The sequence below is a fragment of the Salvelinus sp. IW2-2015 genome, linkage group LG35, assembly GCF_002910315.2.
Source record: "Salvelinus sp. IW2-2015 linkage group LG35, ASM291031v2, whole genome shotgun sequence".
In the NCBI taxonomy this organism is placed as follows: Eukaryota; Metazoa; Chordata; class Actinopteri; order Salmoniformes; family Salmonidae; genus Salvelinus; species Salvelinus sp. IW2-2015.
Window position 1 is genome coordinate 7,799,303 of NC_036874.1, and position 16,850 is coordinate 7,816,152.

General features: G+C 41.9%; 1 protein-coding gene across 1 annotated transcript; it reads left to right on the top strand.

Moving 5' to 3' along the window:
- The first annotated feature begins 121 nt into the window (after positions 1-121).
- Positions 122-13,422, top strand: LOC111958565 (HORMA domain-containing protein 1). Its single transcript, XM_023979824.2, has 16 exons — positions 122-207; positions 576-642; positions 820-964; positions 1,081-1,144; positions 1,279-1,315; positions 1,410-1,430; positions 1,530-1,556; positions 1,700-1,767; positions 8,729-8,880; positions 10,220-10,377; positions 10,472-10,558; positions 10,701-10,758; positions 10,904-10,965; positions 11,152-11,235; positions 12,772-12,840; positions 13,087-13,422. The coding sequence occupies exons 2-16, from the start codon at positions 610-612 to the stop codon at positions 13,174-13,176; spliced, it is 1,155 nt and encodes a 384-aa protein (XP_023835592.1). The 5' UTR covers positions 122-207; positions 576-609; the 3' UTR covers positions 13,177-13,422.
- Positions 13,423-16,850: the final 3,428 nt, after the last annotated feature.

Genomic DNA, 16,850 nt, shown 5'->3' on the forward strand with positions numbered 1-16,850 from the left:
GCAACATAAACACCTTCATTTAAAACTGATGTTTACCTCCGCCAGGACATATCACTACCTTTGATATCTCTATTCACGCAATGTATGTTGTGGTGGCAAGAAAATTTACGTTATCTAAGGCTGCCCTCTGATTGGCTACTTTAGCTGTCCTTTTTGGCGGGTAACTGTGTCTGGCGCGAGTTTGGCCCAAGGTCCAACAGTTTCTTAGTAAGTTCGATCTGGCTAGCTAGCTAGCTTGTTTTTGGTTGTTATTTTTTTAACCAAAAAACAGATTGAGTGACTGCGCTCTATCTAGGTAGTAATAGCTAGCTATGTGAGTTATGCAATTTCATACTAATCACAATAGGTTGTAGAGTAAAGTCAGTGACATCAGTGGCTGTGTGTACTGCTGCTAGCTACGTTAGCTAGCAAATGTAATGTAGATAGCTAGTTAGCTAAAGTAGCTAGCCAGATTAGTATAAAATATTTCTGTATCTATCTGTGTAAACTAGTACTTAGCTAGCTAGCTACATATTTCAACATAGCTTTACCTTGATAGCTAGCTATCTGGCTTCTAATGAATCTTTATTTTGTAGATTTGACAACTTGTTATCAACTAGTATTACTACCATGGCATGTGAACAACGTTTGCGGGCTGCTCAGGTAAAACCTCTGGCTATCCATAGCCAGACCTTGGTCCTATTGAATTGCTGTTTTATAGCTAGCAAATGGCATGTTCTAATAACGTTAGCATGTTCTGTGGATATCTACATGCCTCTATTTATTCAGACATCTTCAAATGGCCTTGGTGTAAGCGCCTGTCTTTGTTATATTTTATAGGGCACCCAGTTGCTGCCAAATGTAGTTTCAACAGAGCAGCAGTCCTTGATTGTTGTGAAGAAACTGCTGGCCATTGCAGTCTCCAGCATCACTTATCTCAGGGGTCTTTTCCCAGAAAAAGCTTATGGGAGAAAATGTGTTGAAGGTCAAACACATTTTATGTTCTTTTTAAATGTACTCAATTGTTATTTAAATGTTGATACTGTAGCTAGCCAACATCTTCAAGAAGTAGACTTACACTTTTTTGTCTCTATGCCACAGAGCAGAAAGTTATGATCCTCAGGGAGGAGCGCACCTGCCCTGGTGCCAGTCAGATTGTACAGTGGTTAGTATACACCACCAAGCCTCAGTGGGAAATTCCAGTACAGTGTTTTCTCTGTGGCCAAATCCTTTCCCTTTATCCTGGTTAGATTATTTATTCAGTGTTGATTAATTAAGACTATTTTATACACCTCCCAGGATGCAGGGATGCTTTGATGCCCTTCAGAGGAAATACGTAAGTGAGATACTAGCATTTAGTTGTTTATTCATTATCTACATGTTATTAATGTTAATTAATTACATATAATGAATGTCTTGTATTCCAACAGTTGAGGGCGGTCGTTATGTCTGTGAGTATATCTCATCAAATATTTTCTTCAGCATATAAAGCATTTTAATTAGTTGCTAAATAGTTGCTAAAGTTTGTATCCTCCTTCCACTTTCTATAGATATACACAGACCCAGATAATCCAAAGGTAATAGACAACTTTTTAACCCCATAGGTATCGATCATAGTAATGCTTTGATTCTCTGGACTAGAACAAGCGCTACAGTATATGTAACCTCTTGAATCAAGCCTTTTCTCATTGTGACACTGGTCTTTCTTTACAATTTGCAGAAGATTACTGAATGCTACCAGTTCAAAGTCCAATACACTGAAAAGGGACCCAAAATTGACTTTGAAAGGTATAGCTTTGTGAATGTGTATTAGGGTTGAATGGCAGGAACCCGGTTACTGAGATATACTGCCCAAAACCACTCCCCTTTCCCGGGATAAATAACTGAGAAACCGGTAAATTATAATAAATTATTTATATGAACAGCATGACGTGAAATGGAACTGTTAAATTATATACAATGTCTAAATTTGGATTCTGTAAGGCCTTGCCTCTGGTCACTGCATAATGAATCATCAACTTTCAGGGTGGGAACCGACAGCCCATCTCAGTATGTAGACCTTCCCTTGGTAACTTTTTTTATTGTGATAGGTAGACCTACATTTGCTGCAGCACAGCCTACGCTACAGTAATATAAAGACCGAATGCGCATCTAATTTGCACATCACCATCTGGCTTTCGGGGATCACCTTATTTTTTTATTGTAAAGATTATATATTTTTTGGATTGCAGAGTTTAAAACACTCCTATATCGTTTCTTTAAATCAGTGCATGAGTGATCACTTTCTCGCTGTCTTTCTCTCTCCATCAATTCCATTCAAATTGCATCCAAAATAGATAATCGTGTTCAAGATTGATATATATAGGCCTATATATACAGTGCATTTGGAAAGTATTTAGAACTGTTATGAACATGACGGGAGACAGAGAGCTGGTTTCAAGCGCAGTGCGCAGCAGGTGTTTATTTGTAAAGGACCCACAGGAGGAGGCAGGTAGCTGGGTCCAGGGGCAGGCATAAGGTCATACACAGGGGGTCCAAAAAAGGCAACTGTACTGGCAGGGAAAAGGCTAGTAACGTCATCCGGGAGATCAGGCAATAGGTTGATAACAGGAAATCCGATAGGCTAAAGTACAGGCAGGGAATAGGCAAAAGGCGTCGTTAGTGAGGCAGGAAAAAACTAGCATACACGGGAGGATTAAATTACGGCAGCAGGTAGCCTAGTGGTTAGAGCGTTGGACTAGTAACCGAAAGGTTGCAAAATCGAAACCCCGAGCTGACAAGGTAAAAATCTGTTGTTCTGCTCCTGAACAAGGCAGTTAACCCACTGTTCCTAGGCTGTCATTGAAAATAAGAATTTGTTCTTAACTGACTTGCCTAGTTAAATAAAGGTATAATAAAAAATTATTAAATTACAGGAAAAACAGAGCTCTGAATAGAAGTGTGTCACAAAACAAACAATACCTCACAGTGATGGGGTGTGAGCTAGAAAGTGAGCTGCATTCAGGGGATCTACGTGTGTGAGTTGGAAGCAGGTGTTACAAGAACCCTTCACTTTTTCCACATTTTGTTACGTTACAGACTCGTTTTCCCCCCTCATCAATCTACACACAATACCCCATAATGACAAAGCAAACAGGTTTACCTTTTTTTGTTGCAAATGTTAAAAAAATTAAAAACTGAAATATCACATTTACATACAGTTGAAGTCGGAAGTTTACATACACCTTTGCCAAATACATTTAAACTCAGTTTTTCACAAGTCCTGACATTTAATCCTAGTAAAAATTCCATGTTAGGTCAGTTAGGATCACCACTTCATTTTAAGAATGTGAAATGTCAGAATAATAGTAGAGAGAATGATTTATTTCAGCTTTTATTTCCTTCATCACATTCCCAGTGGGTCAGAAGTTTACATACACTCAATTATTATTTGGTAGCACTGCCTTTAAATTGTTTAATTTGGGTCAAACGTCTCAGGTAGCATTCCACAAGATCCCCACAATAAGTTGGGTGAATTTTGGCCCATTCCTCCTGACAGAGCTGGTGTAACTGAGTCAGGTTTGTAGGCCTCCTTGCTCCCACACGCTTTTTCAGTTCTGCCAACAAATGTTCTATAGGATTTGAGGTCAGGGCTTTGTGATGGCCACTCCAATACCTTGACTTTTTTGTCCTTAAGCCATTTTGCCACAACTTTGAAAGTATGCTTGGGGTCATTGTCCATTTGGAAGACCCATTTGCGACCAAGCTTTAACTTCCTGACTGATGTCTTGAGATGTTGCTTCAATATATCCACATAATTTTCCTGCCTCATGATGCCTTCACTATTTTGTGAAGTGCACCTTCCACTCCTGCAGTAAAGCACCCCCACAACATGATGCTGCCACCCCCGTGCTTCACGGTGGTGGTGTTCTTCGGCTTGCAAGCCTCCCCCTTTTCCCTCCAAATATAACGATGGTCATTATGGCCAAACAGTTCTATTTTTGTTTCATCAGACCAGAGGACATTTCTCCAAAAAGTATGATCTTTGTCCCCATGTACAGTTGCAAACCGTAGTCTAGCTTTTTTATGGTGGTTTTGGAGCAGTGGCTTCTTCCTTGCTGAGCGGCCTTTCAGGTTATGTCGATATAGGACTCGTTTTTACTGTGGATATCGATACTTTTGTACCTGTTTCCTCCAGCATCTTCACAAGGTCCTTTGCTGTTGTTCTGGGATTGATTTGCACTATTTGCACCAAAGTACGTTCATCTCTAGGAGACAGAACGTGTCTCCTTCCTGAGCGGTATGACGGCTGCGTGGTCCCATGGTGTTTATACTTGCATACTATTGTTTGTACAGATGAACGTGGTACCTTCAGGCGTTTGGAAATTGCTCTCAAGGATGAACCAGACCTGTTGAGGTCTACAATTTTTTTTCTGAGGTCTTGGCTGATTTCTTTTGATTTTCCCATGATGTCAAGCAAAGAGGCACTGGGTGTGAAGGTAGGCCTTGAAATACATCCACAGGTACACCTCCAATTGACTCAAATTATGTCAATTAGCTTATCAGAAGCTTCTAAAGCCATGACATCATTTTCTGGAATTTTCCAAGCTGTTTAAAGGCACAGTCAACTTAGTGTATGTAAACTTCTGACCCATTGAAATTGTGATACAGTGAATTATAAGTGAAATAATCTGTCTGTAAACAATTGTTGGAAAAATTACTTGTGTCATGCACAAAGTAGATGTCCTATCCGACTTGCCAAAACTATAGTTTGTTAACAAGAAATTTGTGGAGTGGTTGAAAAACAAGTTTTTTAATGACTAACCTAACTGTATGTAAACCTCCGACTTCAACTGTAAGTATTCAGACCCTTTGCTCAGTACTTTGCGATTACAGTCTCGAGTCTTCTTGGGTATGACACTACAAGCTTGGCACACCTGTATTTGGGGAGTTTCTCCCATTCTCTGCAGATCTTGTCAAGTTCTGTTAAGTTGGATGGAGAGCGTTGCTGCACAGCTATTTTCAGGTCTCTCCAGAGATGTTCAATCGGGTTCAAGTCCAGTCTTTGGCTGGGCCACTCAAGGACATTCAGAGACTTGTCCTGAAGCCAATCCTCCGTTGTCTTGGCTGTGTGCTTATGGACGACGGGGCTGCGTGGAGCAGGTTGAGAGCTTCAAGTTCCTTTGTGTCCACATCACCAACAAACTAACATGGTCCAAGCACACCAAGATAGTCATGAAGAGGGCACGACAAAACCTATTCCCCCTCAGGAGACTGAAAAGATTTGGCATGGGTCCTTAGATCCTCAAAAGGTTCTACAGCTGTACCATCGAGAGCATCCTGACTGGTTGCATCACTGCCTGGTATGGCAACTGCTCGGCCTCCAACCGCAAGGCACTACAGAGGGTAGTGCGAACGGCCCAGTACATCACTGGGGCCAAGCTCCCTGCCATCCAGGACCTCTATACCAGGCGGTGTCAGAGGAAGACCCTAAAAATTGTCAAAGACTCCAGCCACCCTAGTCATAGACTGTTCTCTCTGCTACTGCGCAGCAAGCGGTACCGGAGCGCCAAGAGGCTTCTAAACAGCTTCTACCCCCAAGCCATAAGACTCCTGAACATCTAATCAAATGGCTACCCAGACTTTTTGCATTGCCTCCCCCTCTTTTACTCCGCTGCTACTCTCTATTGTTATCATCTATCCATAGTTACTTTAATAACTCCACCTGCATGTACATATTACCTCAACTAACCGGTGCCCAGGCCTCCCGAGTGGCGCAGTTGTCTAAGGCGCTGCATCGCAGGTTCGAGTCCAGGCTCTGTCGCAGCCGACCACGACCGGGAGACCCATGGGGCGGCGCACAATTGTCCCAGTGTCGTCCAGGTTAGGGGAGGGTTTGGCCGGCAGGGATATCCTTGTCTCATCGCGCACTAGCGACTCCTGTGGTGGTCCGGACGCAGTGCACGCTGACACGGTCGCCAGGTGTACGGTGTTTCCTCCCGACACATTGGTGCGGCTGGCTTCCGGGTTGGATGGGCATTGTGTCAAGAAGCAGTGCGGCTTGGTTGGGTTGTGTTTCGGAGGACGCATGGCTCTCGACCTTTGCCTCTCCCTAGTCCGTACGGGAGTTGCAGCGATGAGACAAGACTGTAACTACTACCAATTGGACACCACGAAATTGGGGTGGGGGGAAAAAAACTAGCCGGTGCCCCCGCACATTGACTCTGTACCGGTACCCCCCTGTATATAGCCTCGCTATTGTTATTTTACTGCTGCTCTTTAATTACTTGTTACTTTTATTTCTTATTCTTATCCGTATCTTTTTCAAACTGCATTGTTGGTTAGGGGCTCGTAAGTAAGCATTTCACTGTAAGGTCTACCTGTTGTATTCGGCACATGTGACTAATAGGATTTGATTTGATTTGAACTTTCGCCCCAGTCTGAGGTCCTGAGCACTCTGGAGCAGGATTTCTTCAAGGATCTCTCTGTACTTTGTTCCGTTCATCTTTCCCTTGATCCTGACTAGTCTTCCAGTCCCTGCCGCTGAAAAACATCCCCACAGCATGATGCTGCCACCACCATGCTTCACCGTAGGGATGGTGCCAGGTTTCCTGCAGACGTTACGGTTGGCATTCAGGCCAAAGAGTTCAATCTTGGTTTCATCAGACCAGAGAATCTTGTTTGTCATGGTCTGAGAGACTTTAGGGGCCTTTTGGCAAACTTCAAGCGGGCTGTCATGTGACTTTTACTGAGGAATGGCTTCCATCTGGCCACTCTACCACAAAGGCCTGATAGGTGGAGTGCTGCAGAGATGGTTGTCCTTCTGGAAGGCTCTCCCATCTCCACAGAGTAACTTTGGAGCTCTGTCAGAGTTACCATCGGGTTCTTGGTCACCTCCCTGACCAAGGCCCTTCTTAGTTAGTTTCCTGGCCGGGCGGCCAGCTCTAGGAAGAGTCTTGGTGGTTCCAAACTTCTTCCATTTAAGAATGATATTGTCTTCTTGGGGACCTTTAATGCTGTTGAAGTTTTTTGGTACCCTTCCCCAGATCTGTGTTACAATCCTGTCTCGGAACAGACACAATCCTGTCTCGGAACTCTACGGACAATTCCTTCAACCTCATGGCTTGGTTTTTGCTCTGACATCAACTGTGGGACCTTATATTGGCAGGTGTGTGCATTTCCAAATCATGTCCAATCACTTGAATTTACCACAGGTGGACTCCAATCAAGTTGTAGAAACATCTCAAGGATGATCAATGGAAACAGGATGCACCTGAGCTCAATTTCAAGTTTCATGGCAAAGGGTCTGAATACTTATGTAAATAAGGTATTTCTGTTTTGTTTTCTAATAAATTTGCCAAATTTTCAATAAAACTGTTTTTGCTTTGTCATTATGGGGTATTGTGTGTAGATTGATGAGGAACGTTAAAAAAAATCAATTTTAGAATAAGGCTGTAATGTAAAAAAAAATTATGTTAAACTCAAGGGGTCTGAATAGTTTTCGAATGCACTCTAGATGTGCTAACCTACCTCTTTCAGGAAATAAATCCAATGCAGTATTATTCTTATATTTATGTAATGAATGATGGGTAATGCATAATAAGCTTCTAACTTATATCCTCTGTCTCTTGCGCAATACGCAAGCACCTGTGCTCTGCTGGACTCTGTAAAAAAAAAATGCTCCTTAGCTCTTGGAGTCCCATGCAGGAAAATCTAGACTAGAATAGCTTACTGGAAATTTAGTTTTTTGTATTTCTTATACCAATAGACTATTCGAAGAGGGACACAAGCTCTTGTTTGCCGAATGTTAAATACAGCAGCTAATAGAACTCTTGTGTAGTTTGAAAGAAGAGGGAACTCGCGATGGGGGTAGGCTATAGCAGTTATTTATGCAGACCTATAACCATCCAATCCTCGTGAAGAGAAATGAAAGGCTTTTGCATCTCATTCTAGTCCTATATTATTCAAGCATGTCATTAGAATGATGAAGATAAGGACAACAACACTTATTTCATTTAACTGTTGAAAGCAAGGAAGGAATGAAGCAACACTAGATAGAGAAAGAGGAGGTAGGCTAGGGGAAATAGGGGAAATATTAGGGGAAATAAATAAAACATTAGGGGAAATATTATGACAAATGTAAATCAAATTCACTAGCCTATACTTGTAACTTTGTAGACCGCATGTGCTGCACCAGAATCGCATGTTCTCTCCCTGCTTTATCATGGTTTCAACAAGGTGCCTAATTCCAGTCCATATAATACAGTATAAACAATGCAGTACAGTAATACAGTTCCCACTCAAAAAGATTACTGGAGCTTGTTTCATTTATTTACCAAAGAGAGCATATAGCTAGCTACATCTATGTGCTATTATGTTTTTCTGTCTTATGTAATGTTCAGTAGCTGTATTGGATAACGGTACAATCATTTGGGCTTGGGCTCATTAAATGTCTTTAATGTAGGGCTCATAAAATGTATTTAATCAGGTTTAGGTTGCATCAGGCATGAATTTTCGATCAAAGCTCTAATAAAATCCAGACATAGGTCTATTTATATGCTTTGTAATGCTTTTGAATGACACATCCGGCAGGAAATACCGGCTTCACAAAAGTGATTTATTCTCGGGATGGAACATTTGTAAAATACCGGGAAAATATTCAACCCTAATGTGTATAACATAATGATAACATGGCAGAATTTCATTGAGAAACATTGAAGAAAGAAACTTTTAATTGTCTAAAAAATGTTTACATTTATTCTTGTTTTAGCAAAAACAGCAAGAATCTGGGAAAGATGGCTTGCAGCAACACAAAAAAGTCCAGCATCCTCCTGGTGCGTAAACTCTACACACTGATGCAGAACCTGGGTCCTCTGCCAGACAATGTCTGTCTCAACATGAAACTCTCTTACTACGACGACGGTAAAGACCACACAATGATGTCGAGCAGACTAAAAGAAAAGGGATGATGTGACGCAATACGCTGCGCAAGTGACATACTTCCGGGGTAATGTCCCGGGTCTTTTAAATGCGCTCCAAGATTATATGATCAAATTCATTTAATTACACTGAGTATACCAAACATTAGGAACACCCCATTGACCTCAACAGCCTCAAATCATCGGGGCATGGACTCTACAAGGTGTCGAAAGCATTCCACGGGGATGCTGGCCCAAGTTGACTCCAATGCTTCCCACAATTGTGTCAAGTTGGCTGGATGTCCTTTGGGTGGTGGACCATTCTTTATACACACGGAAACAGCGTTGCAGTTCTTGACACAAACCGGTGCGCCTGGCACCTACTACCATACCCCATTCGAAGGCACTTCAATCTTTTGTATTTTCTATTCACCCTCTGAATGGCACACATACACAATCCATGTCTCAATTGTCTCAAGGCTTCAAAATCAAAAGTAAGGCATCATAGCTTTCACCTGGTCAGTCTATGTCATGGAAAGAGCAGGTGTTTTGTATACTGAGTGTATATTTAAGCAATAAGGCCCGAGGGGGTGTGGTATATGGCCAATATACCACAGCTAAGGGCTGTGTCCTAGCACAACCCCCGTGGTACCTTAATGCTATTATAAACTGGTTACAAACATAATTAGAGCAGTAAATATAAATGTTTTGTCATACCCATGGTATACCATGGCTTTCAGCCAATCAACATTCAGGGCTCGAACCACCCAGTTTTTAATTGTGTATTGATTTGCTCATACCCGATGCTTTTTATCAACATATTTGACGCTGAAAAAGTAAGACAGACACATCACGAAAGATAGAAAAGTCTCATTTGAACTACATCTCCTGCAGCGATGTTAGCATGCTGGAGCATGCCTGCTTGAGCTGAGGACTTACAGGAAGGTAACAACCTGTTAGTTACAGGCTTTTTGATGTGTTTTATATTAGATTAGCTGGGAGTGTTTTTCACTGAAAGTTGCCAGCTATTGCCTTTTGATTTGTAGTTCATATGTGTAGTTCAAATGAAATGGTTGTAACTTTTCCGCTTCGTGCTTTTTGAGCGTCAAATACGTTGAAAACCGGCATATGGTATATAAATATATACAAAAACACTTTAATATATATCTTAAATGACCACGTTTTTATGAATTTGACAATAAACATTTTAAGCCCATTAGCCTACAAAACCCGGACGGAGTACGGAAGTCAAATTGAAGTGCATCTTTCATAGGGTATAACAAGTATATGTTTTCAAAAGAACACATAAAGAGTTTGTGTGTGTGTTTGCATGTATATCTCAGTCACTCCCCAGGACTACCAGCCCCCAGGCTTCATGGAGGGGGACAGCGATAGCATGCAGTTTGAGAAGGAGCCTGTCAACCTGACTATGGGCGAGGTGGTCACTCCCTTCCACACCCTGAAGGTGGACGTGACCACAGAGAGAGAAAGGCTGGAGCAGGTATGAAGGAAAGGGGGGAAATAACTAGAGTCAGTAATGTCAACCAGACTAGCGGGTGACACGTTGATTAACAGCTGTCCCCTTGTCTCTGTAGGTTGATGACGAGCAGCCCATCTGCGTGAGGGACAAGTGGGAGCTGAAGATGGAGGAAGGGACAGTGACCAAGATCAGCAGTCAGCAGGTGAGACCTGAGGCCTCTAGGCTAATTTGACTGGGCACCGATGGCATGGCGCTATTGTTTTAACCCAGTAGGGGGCGTTGCTGTCTATCCCATGGGATGCATCTATAGTCTATAACATTTTTTATGGGGTTTCTACTTTTAGACTCACATGATAAAAGTAATGGAAAATCCGGACAACGACCTTTACTTGGACAATTCCGGTAGGACCTCCTCTCTCAAATCTTAGTATAAAGAAGTTTCGCTGAACATGATAACAGTAGTGCTATTTTCTCTTTTAAGAAGTCAAATGCAGTCTGAAATCCATGTTTTGTTTTATTGTGTTTTCATCGTGTTTGATGCTCAAAGAGGTCCAGGTGAACTGCCAGGAGAAGATGGAGGTGTGTGAGGAGAGCACAGAGAACTCTCAGGTAAAATAACAGCAAAATGTYCATTCTGCATAGTRACGACTAAGATAGGCCTTGTATCAASCAAKTGCAAATACAGAACAATACAAATGCATTGGTGGGATAGTACTGTAGGAATATAAAGTAATATAGGGGCTGCTCCAGTTGTGAAGGTAACGGTCTGTSGTTTGATTGACCTGTCTGTCTCAGATGGACACTTTGGGAAAGAGGACATCTGACCTGGAAGTGGTCATTAAGAGGACCAGGAGCGGACGCGTCACCAGGTCCACCCTGGTCAGTGCCCCCCAAAACATACAACCCTATCTAACTCCTACTGGTCCTGTTTAAATGGAAGACATTTTTGTATAGCGTAATGTAAAAATGACCACGAAGGATGTACAGTTGAAGTCGGAAGTTTAAATACACTTAGGTTGGAGTCATTAAAACTCGTTTTTCAACCACTCCACAAATTTCTTGTTAACAAGCCATAGTTTTGGCAAGTCGGTTAAGACATCTACTTTGTGCATGACACAAGTAATTTTTCCAACAATTGTTTACAGACAGATTATTTCACTTATAATTCACTGTATTACAATTCCAGTGGGTCAGAAGTTTACATACACTTAGTTGACTGTGCCTTTAAACAGCTTGGGAAATTCCATAAAATGATGTCATGGCTTTAGAAGCTTCTGATAGGCTAATTGACATAATTTGAGTCAATTGGAGGTGTACCTGTGGATGTATTTCAAGGCCTACCTTCAAACTCAGTACCTCTTTGCTTGACATCATGGGAAAATCAAAAGAAATCAGCCAAGGCCTCAGAAAAAAAATTGTTGACCTCCACAAGTCTGGTTCATCCTTGGGAGCAATTTCCAAACGCCTGAAGGTACCACGTTCATCTGTACAAACAATAGTACGCAAGTATAAACACCATGGTGCCACGCAGCCGTCATACCGCTCAGGAAGGAGATGCATTCTGTCTTCTAGAGATTAACGTACTTTGGTGCGTAAAGTGCAAATCAATCCCAGAAKAACAGCAAAGGACCTTGTGAAGATGCTGGACGAAACAGGTACAAAAGTATTGATATCCACAGTAAAACGAGTCCTATATCGACATAACCTGAAAGGCCGCTCAGCAAGGAAGAAGCCACTGCTCCAAAACTGCCATATAACAGCCAGACTACGGTTTGCAACTGCACATGGGGACAAAGATCGTACTTTTTGGAGAAATGTCCTTTGGTCTGATGAAACAAAAATAGAACTTCCAAAGTTGTGGCAAAATGGCTTAAGGACAACAAAGTCAAGGTATTGGAGTGGCCATCACAAAGCCCTGACCTCAAATCCTATAGAACATTTGAGGTCAGAACTGAAAAAGCGTGTGTGAGCAAGGAGGCCTACAAATCTGACTCAGTTACACCAGGTCTGTCAGGAGGAATGGGCCAAAATTCACCCAACTTATTGTGGGAAGCTTATGGAAGGCTACCCGAAACGTTTGACCCAAGTTTAACAATTTAAAGGCAATGCTACCAAATACTAATTGAGTGTGTGTAAACTTCTGACCCACTGGGTATGTGATGAAAGAAATAAAAGCTGAAATAAATAATTTCTCTACTATTATTCTGACATTTCACATTATTAAAATAAAGTGGTGATCCTAACTGACCTAAAACAGTGAATTTTTACTAGGATTAAATGTCAGGAATTGTGAAAAACTGGGTTTAAATGTGTTTGGCTAAGATGTACGTAAACTTAAACTGTATCTATGGTACTAGCTTCACAAGCACTTCCCTGCAGTCTGTGATTTACTGTCTTTGGTCTGTGTGTGTGCAGGAGAGAAAGGCTGAGACTGAGGTGCACAGCATCAGCAAGAAGAAGCCCTCTCCCATCGAAGACAAAATGGTGGGAGACACGCCCCCTCGAGCATCATAGATTTCATCCCCCAGTCTTACTCACAGAAGGAGTGATAATAATGTGCAAATTGTCTTTTAAAGATAAAAGTTCCCAGACCTACATGTTTTTTAACAAGTCAATATGACTCATTCAGTCCATCCCATCTAGATGTATACAGAATATTGTTTGGCAATCATTATTCATTTTAGAGCCTTGCATTAGTTAGTAAACTGTCTGTCACTCTCTGATTAACAGATATCCCAGTTCGAGTTCCCCTGCAGTCAGGATGTCCAGGCCTCTGTGCCGAAGAAACGCAAGTTCAGCGAACCCAAGGAACGCTACTGACCTCTGACCTTTCCACTTTACCTATAAGATACCTTTCAAGACAAGAACCGATTTTCTAATTTGCATGGGCAAAATCTCTAAGCTTTTTTAGTTGTTTTAAAGGAAAGGTGTAGTGCCCACCGCCAACACCACCATAGTACAGCTGCATTCTGTTGGATGGATCTTTCTAGTCCACCTTGTTGTTTATGTTTATACTTTTGTTTCCATTGTTGAGTTTCATGCTAGTGTGTGATATGGAGACTGGGGGAAATGTATTTTCTACAATTGTATATTGGGGTCTGTGAAGTGCGAAACTCACAGTTTTATTTATTTCAAAGGATGGCATTTTTATTGTGACAATACTGTTTTTTTAAATCATTTTTTTTAATGATTACAATGAACTTTACACTGTGCAAAATTGTGTTTATTTTTTATATTGTTATATAATGTATCAATATACAGTACCCTCCAGTTGTAAGTTATTTGATTAAATGTATGTTTCTAATAAATTAAAGTGCCTTTTCTCAGTTTTGAAAAAGGTTTGTTATTTCGGTGTGTATGGTTCAGAGCAGATAGTTCTACACACTAGTGCTGAACCTCAGATATAACTGCTTCCATCAGCAGCAAACCTGGGTGCACCTGTTTTAGTGTCGTGGTTGCAAAAAGGAAACAAGTTCTTGCTACAATTCAAGATCAAAGAGCTTCAGCTTCCTGTCTGCAAGATCTGATACTGTTAGCATGAGCGCAAAAAATCTATACAATACTGTATAATCTTATTAAATAATAGCCAACCTTAAATAAAGGGACTGCCAAATGGCAGCATTTGCATGAGGTGTGACTTAAATTAAGCTGTTAAGTGAAAGTGGATTATATCTGTACACACTGACCTTTGGGCTGAGATAACCGGCCATCAGCAGCCTCCTGCCAGGCTGCTGTGTGTTTTTAATCAGCTGTTGTTTTTCCCAGAGAGGGACATTTGCTGATAGACTGCCTTAACCCACTGCAGATCAATACTGCAGGAAGCCTTTGTGATGCATATCCAAACAGGCCCTCTTCCTCCACCACACCGGCTGGCGGGAGAAGGAGAGTCCATCAAATCAGCTCCTACATCCAAACAGGGCTTGTCTTCGACACTGGAGAATAACCTCATTTCATTGTCTCTTGTTTTTTATGGGCACTGGAGATAACATTCAAGTGGAAAGTGGAATGGACTGCAAAATCTAGTGCAATGCCCTCTGCGCCTTTGACAATACCCACACAGCAGCGAATTGACAAACTGTATGAGCTGTGAAAAGCATTTTTCAACTGTTTTTATTATATCGACAGCCCACTGTCATAAAATGACAGTAAGAAAGTCTCTCTCTCTAGTCATGTTATACTATATTGTAGTTACAGTACCTGTGTATCCAGGTTGATTATTCTAACCAATACTTCATCTAATAGTGCACATTGAACAGGTGGCTTTTATCATTTAAGATTAATCTAACTCCTATAGTTTGGTAACAGTGGAAGCTGGTGAAGGGAGGACGGCTCATAGTAATGGCTGGAATGGAGTGAACACATGGAAACGTGTTTCATTCCAGCCACTCCATTCCAGCCATTACTATCCCTTCACCAGCCTCCACTGCTTAATAATTATTGGCAACTGGCTACTTGACGGCATTGATGGGACTTAAAATGTAGCTACAGTTTTAACATGTGTAGTTTATACTAAGGTTTATTTGCTCTTGTACACATTAGTGTCTAAAAGCTGAATTGCAGTGTATATCAGGTGTGTGATACATCAGAGAAAATACAGTATGATTGAAGCTCTTCAGCCTACTCCAATGAGGTAAAGTGCACAAATTAATCAAAAACGACACGCCAACATCAGCAGACAACATCTGAATTGCAATGCTACTTACCTCCACTCCCTATCCCTCAAACATTATGCCTGTACTACACACCTCTCAAGAAATGAATTCTGAAATTAAATTCAGGGACACACGTCGAATGGCAAGTGTTAACAGATCAATCAGCTGGTCAAACATGAGGCTGGTTTCAGAGGCCGTCTCTCCCCCTATGTGGAGCCAAGGCCCGGGTCTCTGAGTCAAAGTCAATATGAACCGGCCGATGCGGTTCGTGTGATGAGGAGGGAAGCCCTGTCAGACAAACAGACAGAGGGACTGATAGACGGATGGACTGGCCCATCCCTGGGCCTTAGATTAGAAAGACTCAGGCTGCATGTAGGGGGTGCTGGGATTATGCCTGCAGGGCCTGTGGGCCCCAGAGGCGGTTGGGGTTTAGAGGCGAGCGGGGGAGAGGACTGGACATTCAGCCAGGGACCGTGACCCCTTTGACCTTGCCAGAAGGGCAGCAAATGTTTCCTAGCTGATTAGCAGTTCTTCAACAGAGCATCGTGGCTGATGGGATCTCTTTGCTGTAAGGTAAAAGGAAACTGGGGGAGTCTCCTCTGAATATAGATGGCATTGTATCTGAGCATGACTATGAACAATAACAAGTATTTGAGGGTAAGCCTGATATATATTGATTAAAGTCTGCAAAAATAAACAATAGGGGAGCCGTGAACTAAATTAGAGAAAAACACACTGAATAGCTCTAAACTAGTATAAATAATATGTATTACAAAAGTATTTAAAAAACATACTATACTGTAATTTGCAGTTTGGTAGTTTTGAAAATGACCACAAGGGGGTGATAGGCTGCTGCAGAACATTATGAGACTCAGGCCTAGATGATAAAGGATGCAGTATCTGTAGGCCTATGTGACTATTGACAAATACTTCCATGTACTTGCACCAATGAACAGGTTTATTTCTTTCTCTACAGTATTCACTTCCAACTGCATTACATTTTAATCACAAATGAAACTCTCTAAAATGATCTGTTTTGTGATGCCATAAAACCACTGTCTGCAGAGTGATAGCCTATTCCTATTTGATTTGCATAAAATAAGTTAAATAAGATTCCATGTGAGCAGGTGTTTCCAGGGAGAACAGATTATGAGATTGAATCTGTGTACATGGTCAGTGTTGAGCAGTAGTGTTACCTACTTGAAACAGATGCTCAAAGATGTGCTTCCATTGTGATCCGAGTAGACAGCTGAATTGTTTACCAAAGGCCCTTTCTTCAGTTCAGGACACTTACAATGGCTGAGTTCTGACACTGAGGATTTCTGAGGGAGTGGGAGGGAGGAGCAGGGCAGATTGAAGGGAGAGCTTCTGCCTTGTACCCCTTTTCTCTGTGCTCAGATGGACCTCACCCTCCCCCAAAGCCACCGGAGGGCAGGGGTTTAAATGTCACGCTTGGTCATCAGAGCGCCCGGCCAGGCTCGTGTCTCTGGGGGGAACACGCCAGGAGAGAAAGGGGAGGGAGGGAGAGACACTTGCCTTCACCATTGTCCATTACGATAGGCATGAGCTGCTAACTGACTCCAAATCAAGTGTATCCTCTCGCCACGTGAACTGCCTGTCCAACTTGGTCAAACACAATGCTTTTATCCTTATGAAAAAGCAGTCCTGGTCATGGTACGTTTTGTTGAAAAGCTTTAAGGAAGTCGGATATACATTTGGTCACCAGGTGCATGAAAAATGCTCTATACAGTATGTCACCTGGAGCCTTTGAGATCGTTCTGCACATTGCACTCTAGCATGTCCTTAAACGTGACAAAATCTATGCAAACTTTTCCATTCAAT

Bases quoted from the DNA above. Each gene is read 5' to 3' on its own strand.
- LOC111958565 (XM_023979824.2), top strand. From the start codon at position 610: ATGGCATGTGAACAACGTTTGCGGGCTGCTCAG. The intron at 1,431-1,529 runs GTGAGTATATCT...CACTTTCTATAG, and splicing joins TGAGGGCGGTCGTTATGTCT to ATATACACAGACCCAGATAA. The intron at 10,966-11,151 runs GTAAAATAACAG...TGTCTGTCTCAG, and splicing joins AGAGCACAGAGAACTCTCAG to ATGGACACTTTGGGAAAGAG.